General features: G+C 37.6%; 1 protein-coding gene across 3 annotated transcripts in view; it reads right to left on the bottom strand.

Moving 5' to 3' along the window:
- The window catches only part of ano5b (anoctamin 5b), a 36,102-nt gene that overhangs the window by 13,781 nt on the left and 6,184 nt on the right, over positions 1–16,137 (bottom strand). The window contains exons 2-6 of one of the 3 annotated variants that reach the window (XM_039656978.2): positions 13,931–13,975; positions 9,912–9,973; positions 4,895–4,996; positions 3,274–3,342; positions 1,198–1,602 (exon numbers count right to left, since the gene is read on the bottom strand). In XM_039656978.2, the coding sequence (XP_039512912.2) occupies positions 1,198–1,602; positions 3,274–3,342; positions 4,895–4,996; positions 9,912–9,973; positions 13,931–13,975 (683 nt within the window). Of the gene's footprint in view, positions 1–1,197; positions 1,603–3,273; positions 3,343–4,894; positions 4,997–5,217; positions 5,367–9,911; positions 9,974–13,930; positions 13,976–16,137 lie in introns of those variants that run through there. The other 2 variants (XM_039656986.2, XM_039656992.2) reach the window with 2 other exon arrangements.

Raw genomic sequence — 16,137 nt, 5'->3', positions numbered from 1 at the left:
GGGGAGGTTGCAGACCTAGAGCCGGCATATATACATCCCTGGCAGTTTTAAGCCCCTGTTGTTCCTGATACGTACAGTAGGGGGCGTAATTTTGTATTGCAAATGAAAGGATACAAGACATTGACAGTTTGAAGATGAAAAAAAACAAGAGGGACATTTACATTTATTCATTTAGCTGACGCTTTTACGCTTTTAAAAGCGACTTACAATTGCTATGTATGTCAGAGGTCACATGCCTCTGGAGCAACTAGGTAAAAAAAATAAAAATAAAAGAAAGATCGCTTGTTGGGCTTGCACGTTAGAATTTGAGGTAGTGGGGGAAGTGATGTATGCTGTAAAGCAGTCGAATTTTGTAGTTTTTTTTTTTTTTTTTTGGGATCCTATCCGAAACCCGAAGTTACATAGTGCCAGTAAAAGCGATACAGACACCGTCAGGCTATGGCAGAACTGAAATATATTATAAAGTTTGAAAAAGTCACACAGTGCTGCTTTAAACAATATATATTTTTTGTGTATTGAATGTTCAGCTGCTCTTTTTAAGTTGACTCATTTTCAGATCATCATTCATGCTCATTAAACACTATCTGTCACAGACACGAAGAAGCATCTTTAATTTCCCCAATCTGATTGCTCAATAAAAAGCCTGTCGTCATGTTTTCAGGCCGTTTCAAGATTGATTTTAATGTGACAAAGCAGTGAGTGATATCTAAGTGGCTTTACCTGGAGGTGTCGCTGTTACTTTAGAAAAACAAGTGAATTGTACACTTTTTAATGTCACATTTTTTTACATTTGCGTTGTTTTATTTTAGTAATATGGATTATTTTTTCATCCTGTTTGTGGAAGCACTGTCTCCCTTGCATCCTCGGAGGCAATGCTCCTGCAATGCTTCAAGTAATCGATTACGTCGACATGTCGTTCCAACCCTACCGAAAAGACTGTGTCAAACTGTGTCTTATTTGTTTCAAAATGAATCCGTACTAAAATCCGTACCGTGTCTTTCTGATACTTTGTTAAAATTGAAGTTCATACTACTACCCTATTTTCATTATTATGGAATATGTATTCAATATCCACTGGAATCCACAAACAACTTCTGCTAGATAACATTAAAATGAATGGAGCTCTAGATTGAGCTATACTAAATTAGAAACAAGTCACAGTACAAAAATGCAAAAGTGCATAAATCTCACACTCACATCATGAAGAGGATAAGCTGAGGTGTAGGTGCCGTTGTTCAGCAGTCGTTTGATTCCAGTCTTATCTTTCTCTTTACGGTCTTCCTTGTAGTACGGGCAGCGGGTCAGGATGTAGTACACAATCCTGTTGCGTGTGGAGGGAGGAAAAAATGTATCCTTATCATCAATGAGGAAGAAGTCAACCTTGCTCTTGTCAAAAGGTGCAGTGAAGTAGTCCGGCTCTGGCCTCATGATGCCATCTGGAAGCCGAAAGGGGTGAGTGAGCCACTCCAGAGGAACTTCTCGAGCTTTGGGAATATCGCTCGCTTTAAAGGGCACCTTGATCTTTAGCACATCCGCATAGGTGGCCAACACTTCCCATGGAGCGTGGATCTTCAGATAATATGTCTTACGATCATCTGACTCCTGCAGGGGGAGATTTTTTTGAGAGGGGAATATATTGAGAGGGGTTATATTGGAAAATGCATAACAAGATATCTGTATGCATAACAAAACAGCATTTGTACAAAAATTCACCAAAATTCAGTGCATCTCCTTAAAAAATATAATAATAATAAAATAAAAAAATAAAGAAAATGTAGCAAAACTTTAACATGGCACTATTTTACATGCAAATATATTTTAGTACGCAAAATATAAATTGCATTGTACACGCATAATGGATGTGAATAAAACTCGAAATATTCAATCAATAAAAAACAAATATTCCATAACAGAATGGAACAATGCGTGAACTGCGTTTTACGGAGAAATTTTCATCTCGCAGATAAGAAAATATTTAGAGCAAACGAAAGTCAATTTTACATTCGCATGTGCAAGTTTCACTTTCTTGTTACTCTCAAGCCAGCCAATCAGAATTTAGCATCATTATCTCTGATTGGCTGGAATTATGGAATTTTGTAACGCAGGGTTGTGTTGAGCAAGCAGGCCGTCTGCGCTTAGAGAGCGCTCAGGGCTGGTATGAGAGGAGCAAGAAAGTGAAACTTTGCACTTGCGAAAGAGAACGTCTGTGTACATATTTTAATGTACACATCGCTCGCTCTCGCAACGCGCGCTTTTATGTGCACACTTCACTAGTTATCTGCTGCAAGGAGGTCAAAATTATGTTAACAGAGGTAAGAACATTGTTTGAGATAAAGCTTGTGAGTGTAGGCTACTTGCTGACTAGCGGAGGTGGCAGAGTGATCTGAAACGTTTAACATGAACGTCACATCTGCAGACAGTGCGGGAAAAGTCCGACCCGACAGAAAATAGGAAAAATAGGATACAGGCTTATAGGTGCACCCACTGTGAGCGGACAAGGTGTCAGTATGCTCATCAGGAGATGTTTTAGTCATAAATGGTAAAATGAAAAGGGCATTGTTACCTTTATTTTGGGGAAAAAGCTGCATATGGCCTCTTTAAACACAAAAAATCTACAGACTGCAGGTATAAGTTTTATAACTCTATATTTAGGCTATATTTCACTTAAATCCTGGACTAGAGTCCTGCTTGTACATTTGAATGAATTATTTGCTTATGTTTATTTGCTTTAGTCTTTTATAATGGCTATTATTGTTCATTTAAATATTTTTGTACAATACATATTTTATATAAATAATATGCCGTAATTGGTATTGAGAAAGGATCGTGATATGGACTTCAATTAAAAGTTACATTATTACGCCATTAGAAAGACTTTATGAGTGAGCCAGAACAAGGAAGTTATTTTAGAGCTGTCATGGGAAGAACAATGATGAACATATCGCTTTCTTCGGCGGTCATTTTTGGAAATAATCGATCTCTCTCTCATAATACCATAACTGTTAATACCTCAAATTTTAATGAAGCGACTCAACATTCCTTTGTTACTAGTTCTAAAGTGACATTTTAGAATTAGTAACGGAGGCTCAACAGTCAACTTGAGATTTGAATCCGTGGCGGAAGGAAGTGGGTTTTTAAAGACACTCCGCTGTTGTTTCTAATTTGTTTACTCCGTCTCGGTTACTCGTGTGATATTGCTTTTTTCAATAAAAAAATAAAAGAACCATAATAGAAGCGCAACCAAGTGGGGGCATCTGAGACTCAGAACCTCACCGATTTATCTTCAGTCTCCAGCTCAAGACCAGACTTCTCCAGGTTGGCTTCAAACTCTCTTCTTCTCTCCTGGAATAAGTGCCACACAAAAACATGAGTTTCTTTCAACTTTAACATTGTACTGTATCATTCATGGTCTCTTCATCTTTTTTTATCATTAGTTTTAAGGAATCTATTGATTCAGCTTTGTATATGAGGCTATTTTAAATGTGATATTTAAAGTCCTGAGTGTTGTAAACAAGCTTTAGACTACGTCTTTAGAGAAAACTCGTATTTCCCAAAAGCACCGGTGACCTATGGCTACAACATCTTATCTTGAAACACCACCTTAAATGGCTGACTCAAGGGATATGACATTCATTAAGCAGAGAGCCTGACCACATCAACCTCTGCATACAGGAGAAAACAGAGGATCAAACTGGATCACCAGCAAACCCTTCAGTGTTCTCAGCGATTTAACTAAATGATGGGTCAGGCTAAAGAGAAGTGGTTGACCCCCTGCTCTCATTTTATGCAATCACTGTTTGTCCTTCAGTTTATTGTGCAACAGCTTCTATCTGACTCTGACTCACTGTTTCTCCCTGTGCCTTATGACCCAACAGACATCTCACCCCATCTCACCACCACTGCACGCCTACAGTCTCCATCACACTATTTTTGTTCACAGTGAACAATATTAAGCTTCAGCTTTTGTTTGATTGCTTAACAAGCCCAAGTACAGAACATTTTGGAGAGAACACGCACTAATTAGAATTCCTGCATCAATAGTAATTACAGATGAATACCAGAATTTTATGCATGACAGAGATCAGGACTGTGGAAAACAAACAATTAATGAGGGGAGCAGAAAATCTGTGCACGAGATTGTGTCAGTGTCAAAGTGTGCATGAAAATAAAATTATTTTTGTTCTCTTTGTATTTTTATTTATGTTGATTTCCTATGGTTTTGAAAATTAATTTTAAAAAGTATTTTTTTTTTCGAACACCTCGAATCTGTGTGTAACAGCACTATTTTCAATAATGTTCTTCAATATATATGTGTGTGTGTGTGTGTGTGTGTATATATATATATATATATAGATATATACATACTTTTTTTTTCAAATTTAACAAATTAATAATTTATTAATATAAGTTTTATAAATATAAGTTTTGGCTTTAAAAACTATCATATAGGAAGTATTATTCAAATCATTTAAATGCATCTTTGAATGAATTAACAGATGGGACTAATAAGTGACTTGCTCTGTCCGAAATCTAAATAAATTTTTTTAAATAAATCAATTACATTATATTGAGTTTATTTCTACAAAATTTAAAAACTAAAAGTGATTTCTGGCTGTTTCTGTTATAATGCGCTACCCCACACATGATTATAACTTATTTTTACGATCAGCGCAATACATGATGGTATGTAGGGCTTGGGTAAGTGACCATCGGTTGTACACTACTTTTCAAAATGCATCCTGGGATACATTGAGTGGACTATATAGGGTATAATAATCATCATGGCGAGCTCACTATATAGTGAGTAGTGGGAGATTTCGGACACAGCAACTGTCTTGTCTAAAGTGTTTTCTTAATAATATTACTATGAAAGTCCTGTATATTAGTGTCATACCGCTTTTTTGTCTCCATCCTTGTCGTCAACGTAGGACAGGACGAAGTCAATGCGCCGTACACCATCCTTAAAGAACACAGAGCTCCTGTTCTCATCAAACATCTAAAAAAGAAAAATTCAGATGATTCATATCAACAGCATTTCCCACTTATACATAACACATCTACATGACCATATAGCCTTTCAGAGCTACCTCCTGTCTGTCAGTGTGACAATAAACAAGTGTGTTATGATGCACGTGATGTCTATTAACTGTGCTTATTTTTTTAGTTGACAAAACCCCAGCAGACCCATTACATCAGTGCAGGTGATGCTCAACATACCGCATAAATCACTTTAGGGTAGTGAAAGCAGAAATGTACTGCTGAGTAAAACATCATCCCACTAACACAGCAGAAATAGTATCATGACAGCATGAGAGGCTCCAGGAAGAGAGCTGCAGCAAGATGTGCTGAGAAAACCACAGGTGCAGTATGAAGAGAGCGGTTACTTCTGCAGACATGTAGAGTGTAAGATCAACACACACACACACCCACACACCAGTGATGCGCGGGTTGATCCGAAATGAGCGGGTGCCTGCGGTCACCCGCGGTTACCCGCAGTTACGGGTCATCCAAAAATGTTTTTAATGATATTCGGGTCGCGGTCGGTCGGGTCGTTTGAAAAAAGATGCCAATTAAACATTTGTATTAGTACTAGACACAATTTTTGATGAAATATACAGCCCTACACATTATTGGCTGAATAACTGGCACGAAGATAACACACAAGCTCAGTCTAAACTGTTCTCGGTTCTATATTAGTGATTCGAGAACCGCTGTCCCTGTGCGTTCGGTATACGCAGTATCTATGCGCAGTATCAGCTGCTCGTGCTCATCACTTCTCTCAACAGTGGCACCAACATGTCTCGGTTCAGTGCACTGTTGGAGTTACTGGAGTAAATAGAATTCAGGATATTGATTTATTTCGATTCGGAGGCGACTGTCAGGCATGTCTGAAAGTAAGTAACTAACTTGTGGATCAGCACTGACGCAAGATGCGAACTGTTTCGAACGATTCAGTTCGATTTAGTGTAGGTTCGACCGGTTCACTAAAAAGAACCGTTCAAAAGAACGATTCGTTCACGAACCGGCCATGTCTATTGTCTATGATCACTACAGTCTGCAGAGATGGAGGCGGCAAGAGAAAAGGTGAAGACTGGGGAGTGGAAGCTCCGCAAATACACAAATAGAAAGAGTAAAAGTGTGGGAGACATTTGCTGAAATAATGAAATATGATGACCAAAGTGCTGGCTTTGCCTTTGTTATGTGTAGGCCAGGCCTACGTCTTCTTGCGATGCTGTGTTGTTACACGTCTATGGCCCAATAACGCTCCGATGAGCATTTACTACTTTTAAAAAATGCGGTCAGGAAGCGGGTCGGGTACAATATTTTTTTTACTTTTTTTTGCGGCCCGAGTTGCGGGCGGGTAGTTGAAAACGTCGGTCGGTTGCGGTTTGTTTATACATTGACCCGCGCATCACTGCCACACACACACCCTGGCTTAGCTATCTAAATGGTGATGTTCCATAGACCTGTATTGTTTATCATGTATAGCTACACACTTGTATTTTGTACCATTTTTCAGATGAGATTTGTCACCAAAACCTTTTTTTTTTTAGGTTTAAGTCACTTCTGGTTACACTTTTTTTTTTCACAAATACAAATTGTAAGACAATTATGTAAAATATGAATTTAAAAGAACACATCAAGTGAGAAATTTGTAGTCCATCTTCTCTTATAAAAGTGGGATGAAGCCATGATACAGTGATTTGTATCATGAATTCCTTTGGTATTTTTTTGCTATTGATGATTATAGAATAATAATCACTTTATTGATGTCCTAGAATTTATCTTATATACCAAAACATTTCAAACAATGCCAAGGTTAAGGTTAAGTCAATAAAACTATGCTAATATTATGGTACCTTGTTGTAAATGTTAGTATCAAAAATGCAAAAGACAAACAAACAAACACCCCAGCCATCCCAGACACAAAAACAAAATACCAAAACCACTGATATTAATAAAATTATGCAAATGGAGTATTATAAAACCTCACAATTCATCAAACATCATACTTGTACAAACATGCCTTTGAGGTATGTCTGCAAGACCTATTTTACTATTGAGAAATATACTCTATCTTCTACATCACACAAATTCCACAAGCACAGAGGAGGAAATACCAGCTGTCCCTACAAATATGCTGCTCCAGACAGTAAAACAAACCAAAACAGATCCGTCACAAAAATGGTTGCCTTCTTTCACGTCCGTTTAAAAAAGGCCAGTTAGTGACCGAACAAGGGAAAGTCATTACACTAATAAAGTCAAGGCAATGTGCCATGTGTGAAGGCATTTTATTGTGGACCACTAATTAAATGTGAGAGAGCTGACAGGAGCACTTATATAGGTACTTTGTTAATCAGCATTACTGGTCAGATGGGACCTTTGTACGCTGCTCCTATAGGAAAAGACATGGAGGGTTATTTATCACTATTGATGTCAAAATGACAATCAAATGCCTCCAAGCAATCTATAAAGCAACAACAAATCAACAAAATCATTTAAACTCTCAAGGACATCAATGGAGTTTCACATTATTTAATATCTGCACTCACTCAAATTACTCTATACTAATCTGAATAATTTAAGCACTAGCCTTTGGGTGTTCATATCGAGGCCAAGTAGATGAGAAAGAACTAGTAAAAGTGTTAAAACAGAGTGACAAATCATTGCTTGTGTTCAAGACAGATACTGAAGATCTATCCTTCCTCCTCTTATGACTCCCCTCTCTCTCTTTATCAAAAAATAAATAAAAAATTTAAAAAAGTGAAACAATCAAAATAAAATATGTTATTTTTTTAATTAACTATCATCAATGAAAAATAATAATATAAGCTAGGGATGGGCAACGATTAATCGCATCCAAAATAAAAGTTTGTGTTTACGTAATATATGTGTGTGTGGTGTGTATAATTATTTTGTACACACACATGCATGTATATATTTAAGAAATATTTGCATGTATATACTTTATACATGTTTATCCATAATTAATATTATGTATAAATATAAATATTTGATATATTAAGAACACATTTTTCTTAAATATATACATGCATGTGTTAGTATTTATAAATATAAAATAATTATACACACCACACACACACATATCATGTAAACACAAACTTTTATTTTGGATGCGATTAATCGTTGCCCATCCCTAAGCTATTAATATACAGTACACTGAATACAATTTATACACATTCAAACATTACACATTCTGCATATTTCAGATATAATAGGCTACTTGGGATTTTATATTTGTTGTGAAATGTGAATAACAATGCACTATTCAAGAAATGTAATGTTCAACCCTAAAATGGTTTCATTTAAAAAAATGTAATTAAAAAAAGCTCTAATGAAGTAAGCATTGATTGTAAAAAAGATGGATGACACCCATTCACTCTCTCTTCTATTGGTGAAAAGTAAAACCACCAAAGTCCTAATATGGTGCTGACATCCTGTGCAGATTTGGGACCTGCTTCTGCGCAGTAGTGCACATAGTGAAACTGTTAGTACAGCTTACTGCAGAACAACTCATTATGTCAGTGTGAAATAAACAGTTATGGACAATTAGAAATTCAAGTTGAAGAAGAAGTTTTTTAACAGTAGCGCAAATAGTTACTTTCCCTGGTAACGAGTTACTTTTATTATAGAGTTATTCAGTTACTAACTCAGTTACTTTTTGGAACAAGTAGTGAGTAACTATGACTAATTACTTTAAAGTAACATTCCCAACACTGGTGCTAGCAAATGTAAACAGCAAGCTGCACACTCTCTCACACAGAGACCTCTGATAAGAGAAGGTCACTCCTCCTCACTGCAGAGAACTGGGGGAAATACTGTATGCCCTGGCCTGGGGACTCTCCTGTGATGAATTGGTTTATACTGTTCTGGGACTGAGATCACAATCATGCTCATTGTAATACTTTATTATTCTCTAAAAAGCAAAGCAACAGCTTCAGTTTATAAATGCCCCCTCACTAAACTGGTAACACAAGGGTGAGTAATTCAGCATCCAGATTTAATGAAATATCGAGACAAAAAATGTACCATTGCACATGACTTGCCAAAACACTCCTTTATTGCTGACTGCACTAAGATGAGGAAAGTATCATTAGCAAATTGCACCAACAAATGCATAATCTATCGATGCTTGCTTCTTACATAGCTTCATATAAATATACCAAAATCAATGCTTAAGACTGAGGAAAGGGATTACTTTTATATTTTTAATGCAGTGGAACAATATACTAAAAGGTTCAATGTACATCTCAGAAACAACCAGAATCTCCTTCTGAAGAGCTGCCAACTCTCACGCATTGGCCGTGAGACACACTCATTTGATTGATTTCAATGTCAAGTGTCAACCCGGTTGGTCAAAAACCTGAAATATGATTTTATCTATAGACCTACCTGTTGAGCCACTCGTGATCGACTAGTTATGCCGCAAATTAGTTAAAATCTCCTAGAATCTTGAACGAGACAGAGACTGTGCTCCAAACCACGTAGCAGCACACGCACGGCAGTGAGGGAAGGTGAGCGAGAGATCTTGTGTGTGCAGAGAGCATCCTAATCTAAAAACAGGACAAACCCACCTTGGCATATTGCGTTTGGTGGACATTACAAATGTGTATTAATGGGAGAACTCCCCAAAACCTGTCTTCAAGAGCTATACTTAGACATTTACAAGTTCAAATTGGCCTAACATAAATGTTTAAAACAGAGATGTTTAGGGCAGTTGGGAGACCAGTTGGGAGATGTTTAGGGCAGTACCACAACCTCAACATGTGACCTATTTACTACATTACCAAATAGCACAGTAGTAATCTGTTGCTTCTTCAAACAGGGTAGAGCTGAACCATAAACTATGACAAGATATCTGACTGAGATGAAAATATCTGATATCTTACCTCTCGGTGACCAGGCAGCTGGTTCCCTCGGTCAGAGATGGAGTTAATGCTGCCATTATTACCTGCAAATGACACAGGTGAAATTAGATTAATATAACTGGATTACATTAATATCTAACTGGAAACATCTTATGCCAACCAAGATGCGTACTGCTGTTCTAAACTTTGCATCTTTTAGTGGTAGATAAAGTACAAAGTTTTCCCTTTAAGGGTACTGCTCAATGACAAGCTGTTGTACTGTTAAAATGTCAAAATTTAGCATGTTTTAAAGATTGCATTGCTACATTAAAATAGGGCTTGTTCAGCACAGTAGATCGCAGACCAAAGGTGGGCAGCATTAAAGGTGCAGTAAGCGATTTCTGAAAAACGCTGCAGAAAGTGGATCGGACCAGAGACTATTTACAGTGCCCTCCACAATTATTGGCACCCCTGTTTAAGATGTGGTCGAGGACTTTTAAAAATTCTCCCTTTTTTTTAAACAACATAGAATCCAAATGCAAAAAAAGAGAAAAATCCAACCTTTTATTTAAGTACATTACTTTGGTGGTAAAATTTTTTTTTTAAAAATTTAAAAAAATAAAAACTTCAAATCATGTGTCCCACAATTATTGGCACCCCTGATGTTAATACTTTGTACAACCCCCTTTTGCCAACAAGACAGCACTTAATCTCCTCCTATAACATTTCACAAGATTGAAGAACACAGAGAGAGGGATCTTTGACCATTCTTCTTTGCAAAATCTTTCTAGATCATCCAGTATCCTGGGCCCTCTCTTGTGCACTCTCCTCTTTAGCTCACCCCACAGGTTTTCGATTGGATTGAGGTCTGGGGACTGAGATGGCCATGGGAGGACCTTGAGTTTGTGACTGAACCATTTTTGTGTAGATTTTGCTACACGTTTTGGATCATTATCCTGCTGAAAGACCCAATGACGACCCATCTTCAGCTTTCTGGCAGAGGCCATCAGGTTTTTATTTAAAATGTCCTGGTTTTTCAAAGCGTTCATAATGCCATGCACCCTAACAAGGTTCCCAGGGCCTTTGGAAGAGAAACAGGCCCACAGCATCACAGATCCTCCACCATACTTCACGGTGGGCATGAGGTACTTTTCGGCATACACATCTTTTGTTTTACACCAGATCTACTTAGAGTGTTTGTTGCCAAAAAGCTCAATCTTAGTCTCATCCGACCAAAGCACACGATCCCAGATGAAGTCCCAGTGCCGCTTGGCAAACTCCAGACGTTTACGTTTGTCAGTGTTAGTGAGAAAAGGCTTTTTCCTAGCATGCCTCCCAAACATCTTGTTGGCATGTAGAGAGCGTCTGATGGTTGTTTTGGAGATTTTGTGACCCAAAGATGCCACTATTTGATGCAATTCTGTGACAGTGAGCTTAGGACTTTTTTTTTTACTTTTCTTAGCATCCTCCTCACAGTGCGTTGTGGCAAGATAAACTTGGGACCTCTTTCAGCCTTGTTTGTCACTGTTCCAGTTGTTTTAAACTTCTTAATGATTCCTCTAACTTTAGATATGGGCAATATAAGGTGAGTGGCTATTTTCTTGTAGCCATTGCCTGACTTATAAAGGTCATCACACATCTGCCTTACTTGAATGGTGTGTTCTCTTGTCTTTGCCATGTTGACAAATGGGTAAGAGAATTAGGCCTCTGTGTCATGTCATATTTATACCCCAGGGAAATAGGAAGTCATGAATTACTAATTAAAAGTTCCTATATATCCTGACCAACATTAGCAACTACAGAAAATATATTTTTTTTAAAAATCAATTACATTTTTCAGCGGAATTGTTAGGGGTGCCAATAATTGTGGGACACAGGATTTGAAGTTTTTATTTTTCTAAATTTTTACATTTTTTTTACCACCAAAGTAATGTACTTAAATAAAAGGTTGGATTTTTCTCTTTTTTTGCATTTGGGTTCTATGTTGTTTTAAAAAAAGGGAGAATTTTTAAAAGTCCTCAACCACATCTTAAACAGGGGTGCCAATAATTGTGGAGGGCACTGTATATAGAGACATGCCACTGCCTCAATCCTTAATACAAATGTATAGGGAAAACCCGTAACACCAAAGATGGCGGTTGTATGCAAATGCCCGCCCCTCCCGCTAGACAGCCAATCGTCTGCTTTTAATGGTCAAGCCGGGAAACATTTAAATACATAACTGTTTGAAAAGGTGGCAGATTAGATATGCAGTGTATGTGTGCGTTGTGTAAATATCAGACATCCCAAGTCTCCCAGAAGTTCCGGGTGTCTCCCGCAGATTGATAGAGACTCGCTGATGCCCGCAAATTAGTTCAAATCTCCGAAATAGCTGCCCGGAGGCGTTGCCAAGATGGCGGCGAGTGGCACGACTTGCCTGAAAGGACTTTGATCGGACTGAGCAGTGAGCGCCATAATAAACTTGTAGCCAATCAGCAGTAGGGGGCGTGTCCACGCATGATGAGTGAGGAGAGAGAGTAAGATTTGAAAACTGTTGAAAGAGAGATGCCTGAGACACATTACAAAAGAAAAAAGGTCAAAGGAATATCACTGGGAAAAAAAGGTTAGAGCTTTAGGAAGTTAATATTAGAACAGCGTTTCAGTGCGGCAGAGACTTAAGCAGGAAGGCCTGAAAACAGATGTCGAGGTTGTGGACCAGCTCCAGACAAACAATTACACTTATAACTGTGTTACTCGCATATGGAGCAGAAAACACAACCTCAGCATCTGTCAGATCTTCCTGTTTAAGTTTCTCCAGCACTGGAGCGCTTTTCTAATACAAACCCTTGTACTGCATGCTCATATTGTGTTCTTCCTTGTCAGTCGTCTGTTCGTCATTTTTGCTATATTTTTTGCAAAGCTTTATTTTGCTTAGCTTCTGCTATGATAAAGAGACATGTTTGGAGGCGGAGCAAAGAAGGGAATTGTTTGTTTGTTTGTTTGTTTGGGTTGATTTCAAATATCAACAGTGTTCAATAATGCTTCTCAGAAATCGCTTACTGCACCTTTAATGTAAACTACAGACGTATTTAAATGACAATCATTCCACTATGTTTTAAAAGACCCTGCATTTTCAGAATATTTCATTTAATTTTACTTTGCAGAAGAGCAGTTCCAACTTAAACAAATTTGGTGTTGTGCAGCGTATTAGATTTTATAGCTACTAAAGTGAATGTCACATAGCACATACATTTAACAAAAAAGTTTTACAGTCCTATGTGTTATTTGTCTTCACAGCCCTTTTGCTCTCTCTCCCCCACATACTTTGGCATAAATTCCATTGGTTAGTCAGCAAGGACTTAAATGCTGAGCAGCCAACTTTGTGGCATAGAAGCACTTGCTGTGGGGAACAGTCAGGCATAGTGTTCTCTTTTTGTAACAGGATAAACAAAACACATAACTCCTGGCTAGTTCATGAGATCACTAAATCAATCACTAAATCAATGAGCACTAAATCACCACTCAATCAAATTACAGATAGTTAACACTGAAAATTAGTGCAAGTAAATATAGCTTGCACCATGGACAGATTACAGTCTCAGACTGGTTGTTCTGTTAATTTGATTCTGCCTTATTAAATTTTGGATTTTCAGTTTTGCTGCCTATCACAACACTGCTATCAATATGTACAACAAAAACACAAAATATCATCAAAACACATCTCTCACACATTCAACTCTCTGAACATGCAATTCTGACAAAAAAAAGAAAGCTTATGAACACACACTCATATCCAGCCTTAAAGCAGCGGCATGAACCTTAACAAGTTGACAAGGCTAACGGAATGAAAGAGCAGACAATGATGTCAACATTTTTTAAACATATTTAGAATTTGGAGGAAAGTTAACATCTACAAATATGTGGTACCATGGACAAGCACACTTGTCACAATATGATTTATGAGATGCTGATGAAGCGTAATAAAATGATAATGCAGGAAACTAATATGAAGCAATAAATTATCAGAGGATGAGCAGAGCGGGGGACGGACAAACAAGCGGCACACGTAGCTCTGCCCATACCTGCCTGAAAGGTCCTCCGGTAGCCCGTCAGAACGGCACAGCCATCTTAACCCAAGAGACGGTTAGGGGTGTAAAGATGTAAATCCACACAAAGCAACTCTTTCTACGTATATGCATTTCATTTCTTTTAGGAGGAAATTAATACATGTGTGGGCTAACATTTAAAACCATTACTAAAATCACACACACAAAAAAAACTGCATTTGTAAATAGGTATAAAGATCGCAATTGTCTGTGATTCGTATGGATTAGGCCCCATGGTTCAGCACGCATATCCACGGAGTAACTGCTAAGTTTAACCATCATTTGGACAGGGTTTGTCTTGCCAATTTACACACATTCAACTGTTTTTAATCGCAAAAGAAGAGGCAAAAATCGGGACTTACACTGTTATCTGTGCGCACAGCCGCAAACAACCAAAGGGCGTGCACACACACGTTTCAGACAGTGTTTGAACACCGAATTGATTCCTCTTTCATGTTTACTTGCACTAAATAGCCATCTCTGCAAGTATTCTCTTGGGTTTGTCATAAGTGAACAGTTCAGAAAGAAACCAGATGTGTGACAGTATATATTCAGTCCAAGCATTCGGTCTTACAGTCACAGCAGACTAATATTCCTGCTGTTGTCTGTCATTAATGTCAGTGTTTCCCCTACCATTGTTTTAGGGGGCCCCCCTAAAACAAGAAATGATTGAACTTCCTCTCCAGGCTTTCGATCCACTTTGAAAGTCACTTCGTGATCATTTAACCGCTTCATTTGAGAAATATCATCATGGCATAAACACACAGAAACTCAAAAAGTCATCACGGCAACCCGTCAAAATAAAAGTTCGGCTTAACTTGACAGAAATATATTACTGTTGTACAGTAGAATTCCATATGTAATAATACATAAACAGTAATCCAAATAAATTATGATTTTTTTTAAACAAAACTGAATTTAAGGAATAATCCATGTTTTAATTTTAACAGTAAAGCTCATTGTCCAGCATATTATTTGACAAAAAGTTTATGATAAATGATAAAATGTGTGTTTTATGGCTTCATTTTATTAACAGCAAAAACACAGAATTAGTGTGATGTTTTTTCATATATATTTTTTAAAAAGTAAATAATACATGATTTCAATTAATTAGATATGCTTTTTGATTGAAATAAAAACATCATCTACCATGTTCAATAGAAAAGAAGACAGTGAGGAGAGCAGTCAGGAGGAAAGTGATGACGACAACTTAAAATGTGAGTACCAAGCAGCCTCTCCAGGTGCTGCATTGAGAACCAGACCAAAATAGTTACGTGCACCCCGGTATAAATGTCTGGTCTCTGTCATTTCCATTCTATGAGCAGGCCAATATTTGCTCTGAGCAGAGCCAACAGGTGTAGTCTCACAGGCTTCCTCTGGTCGTGTTATTATGAGTGATGATTAGGCCTATTGGGAAAAAAGAGCTTTGATAATGGCACCTTTGTGTAATACTTTGAAGCGGAGAGGGAAAAAGCAGCAGTAGTGTTGATAAAACCTGTCTGAATACAAACCTGTGGCCCCCACAGTAATTTCCTAGTAAACAAATCAACAGTTTAACTGAATCTGTGTGAGAGATGGGCTCAGCTCGTTCAGCAGATGTGCTGAAAATATATTGACAATTCCGATTCAGCCTCACATGTCACAAGACTAGCTGTAGTAGGAATATAAAGTGAACTGAATGCATCGGCTGAATGAATCAAGCTTACACCATTGCACTGTTAATTAATGCCAAAACACATAACTCCCAATAGGAAATGTGTGTCAGGAAACGCCATAGATTCAGGTCAGAGAACATCCATCACATTAACAGCAACTAAACCACAATTGTGTGTCCACTGCAAAGTCTTTGAAAAGGCTGCGCAATAACACAGGAACTGAATAAATCGAAGCAAATAATGACTATACTGTGAGGTCAGGAGAAGGACTGTTTATAGATATACAGATAATATTCATAATTAAAATTAGATATGCAAACAACTTTGAGTGACGTACACAAAACAAAGGCATAAATCTTCATAGCTCATTATCTTGCTTTAAAAAAAAGAATTTAAATGTTTCTTATCACTCTGTTGATGCTCAAGGGCCATGATCATACATATATACTAAAAATAGAGTGATCCCTTTTAGAGTTTATTTATGACTTTAATGGGTCAACTACTTGTTCATATAGTATGGCTATCAAA

This window comes from Pimephales promelas, chromosome 1 (assembly GCF_988280905.1).
Source record: "Pimephales promelas chromosome 1, fPimPro1.hap1.1, whole genome shotgun sequence".
NCBI lineage: Eukaryota > Metazoa > Chordata > Actinopteri > Cypriniformes > Leuciscidae > Pimephales > Pimephales promelas.
This window is presented reverse-complemented; position numbering and strand designations above follow the sequence as displayed.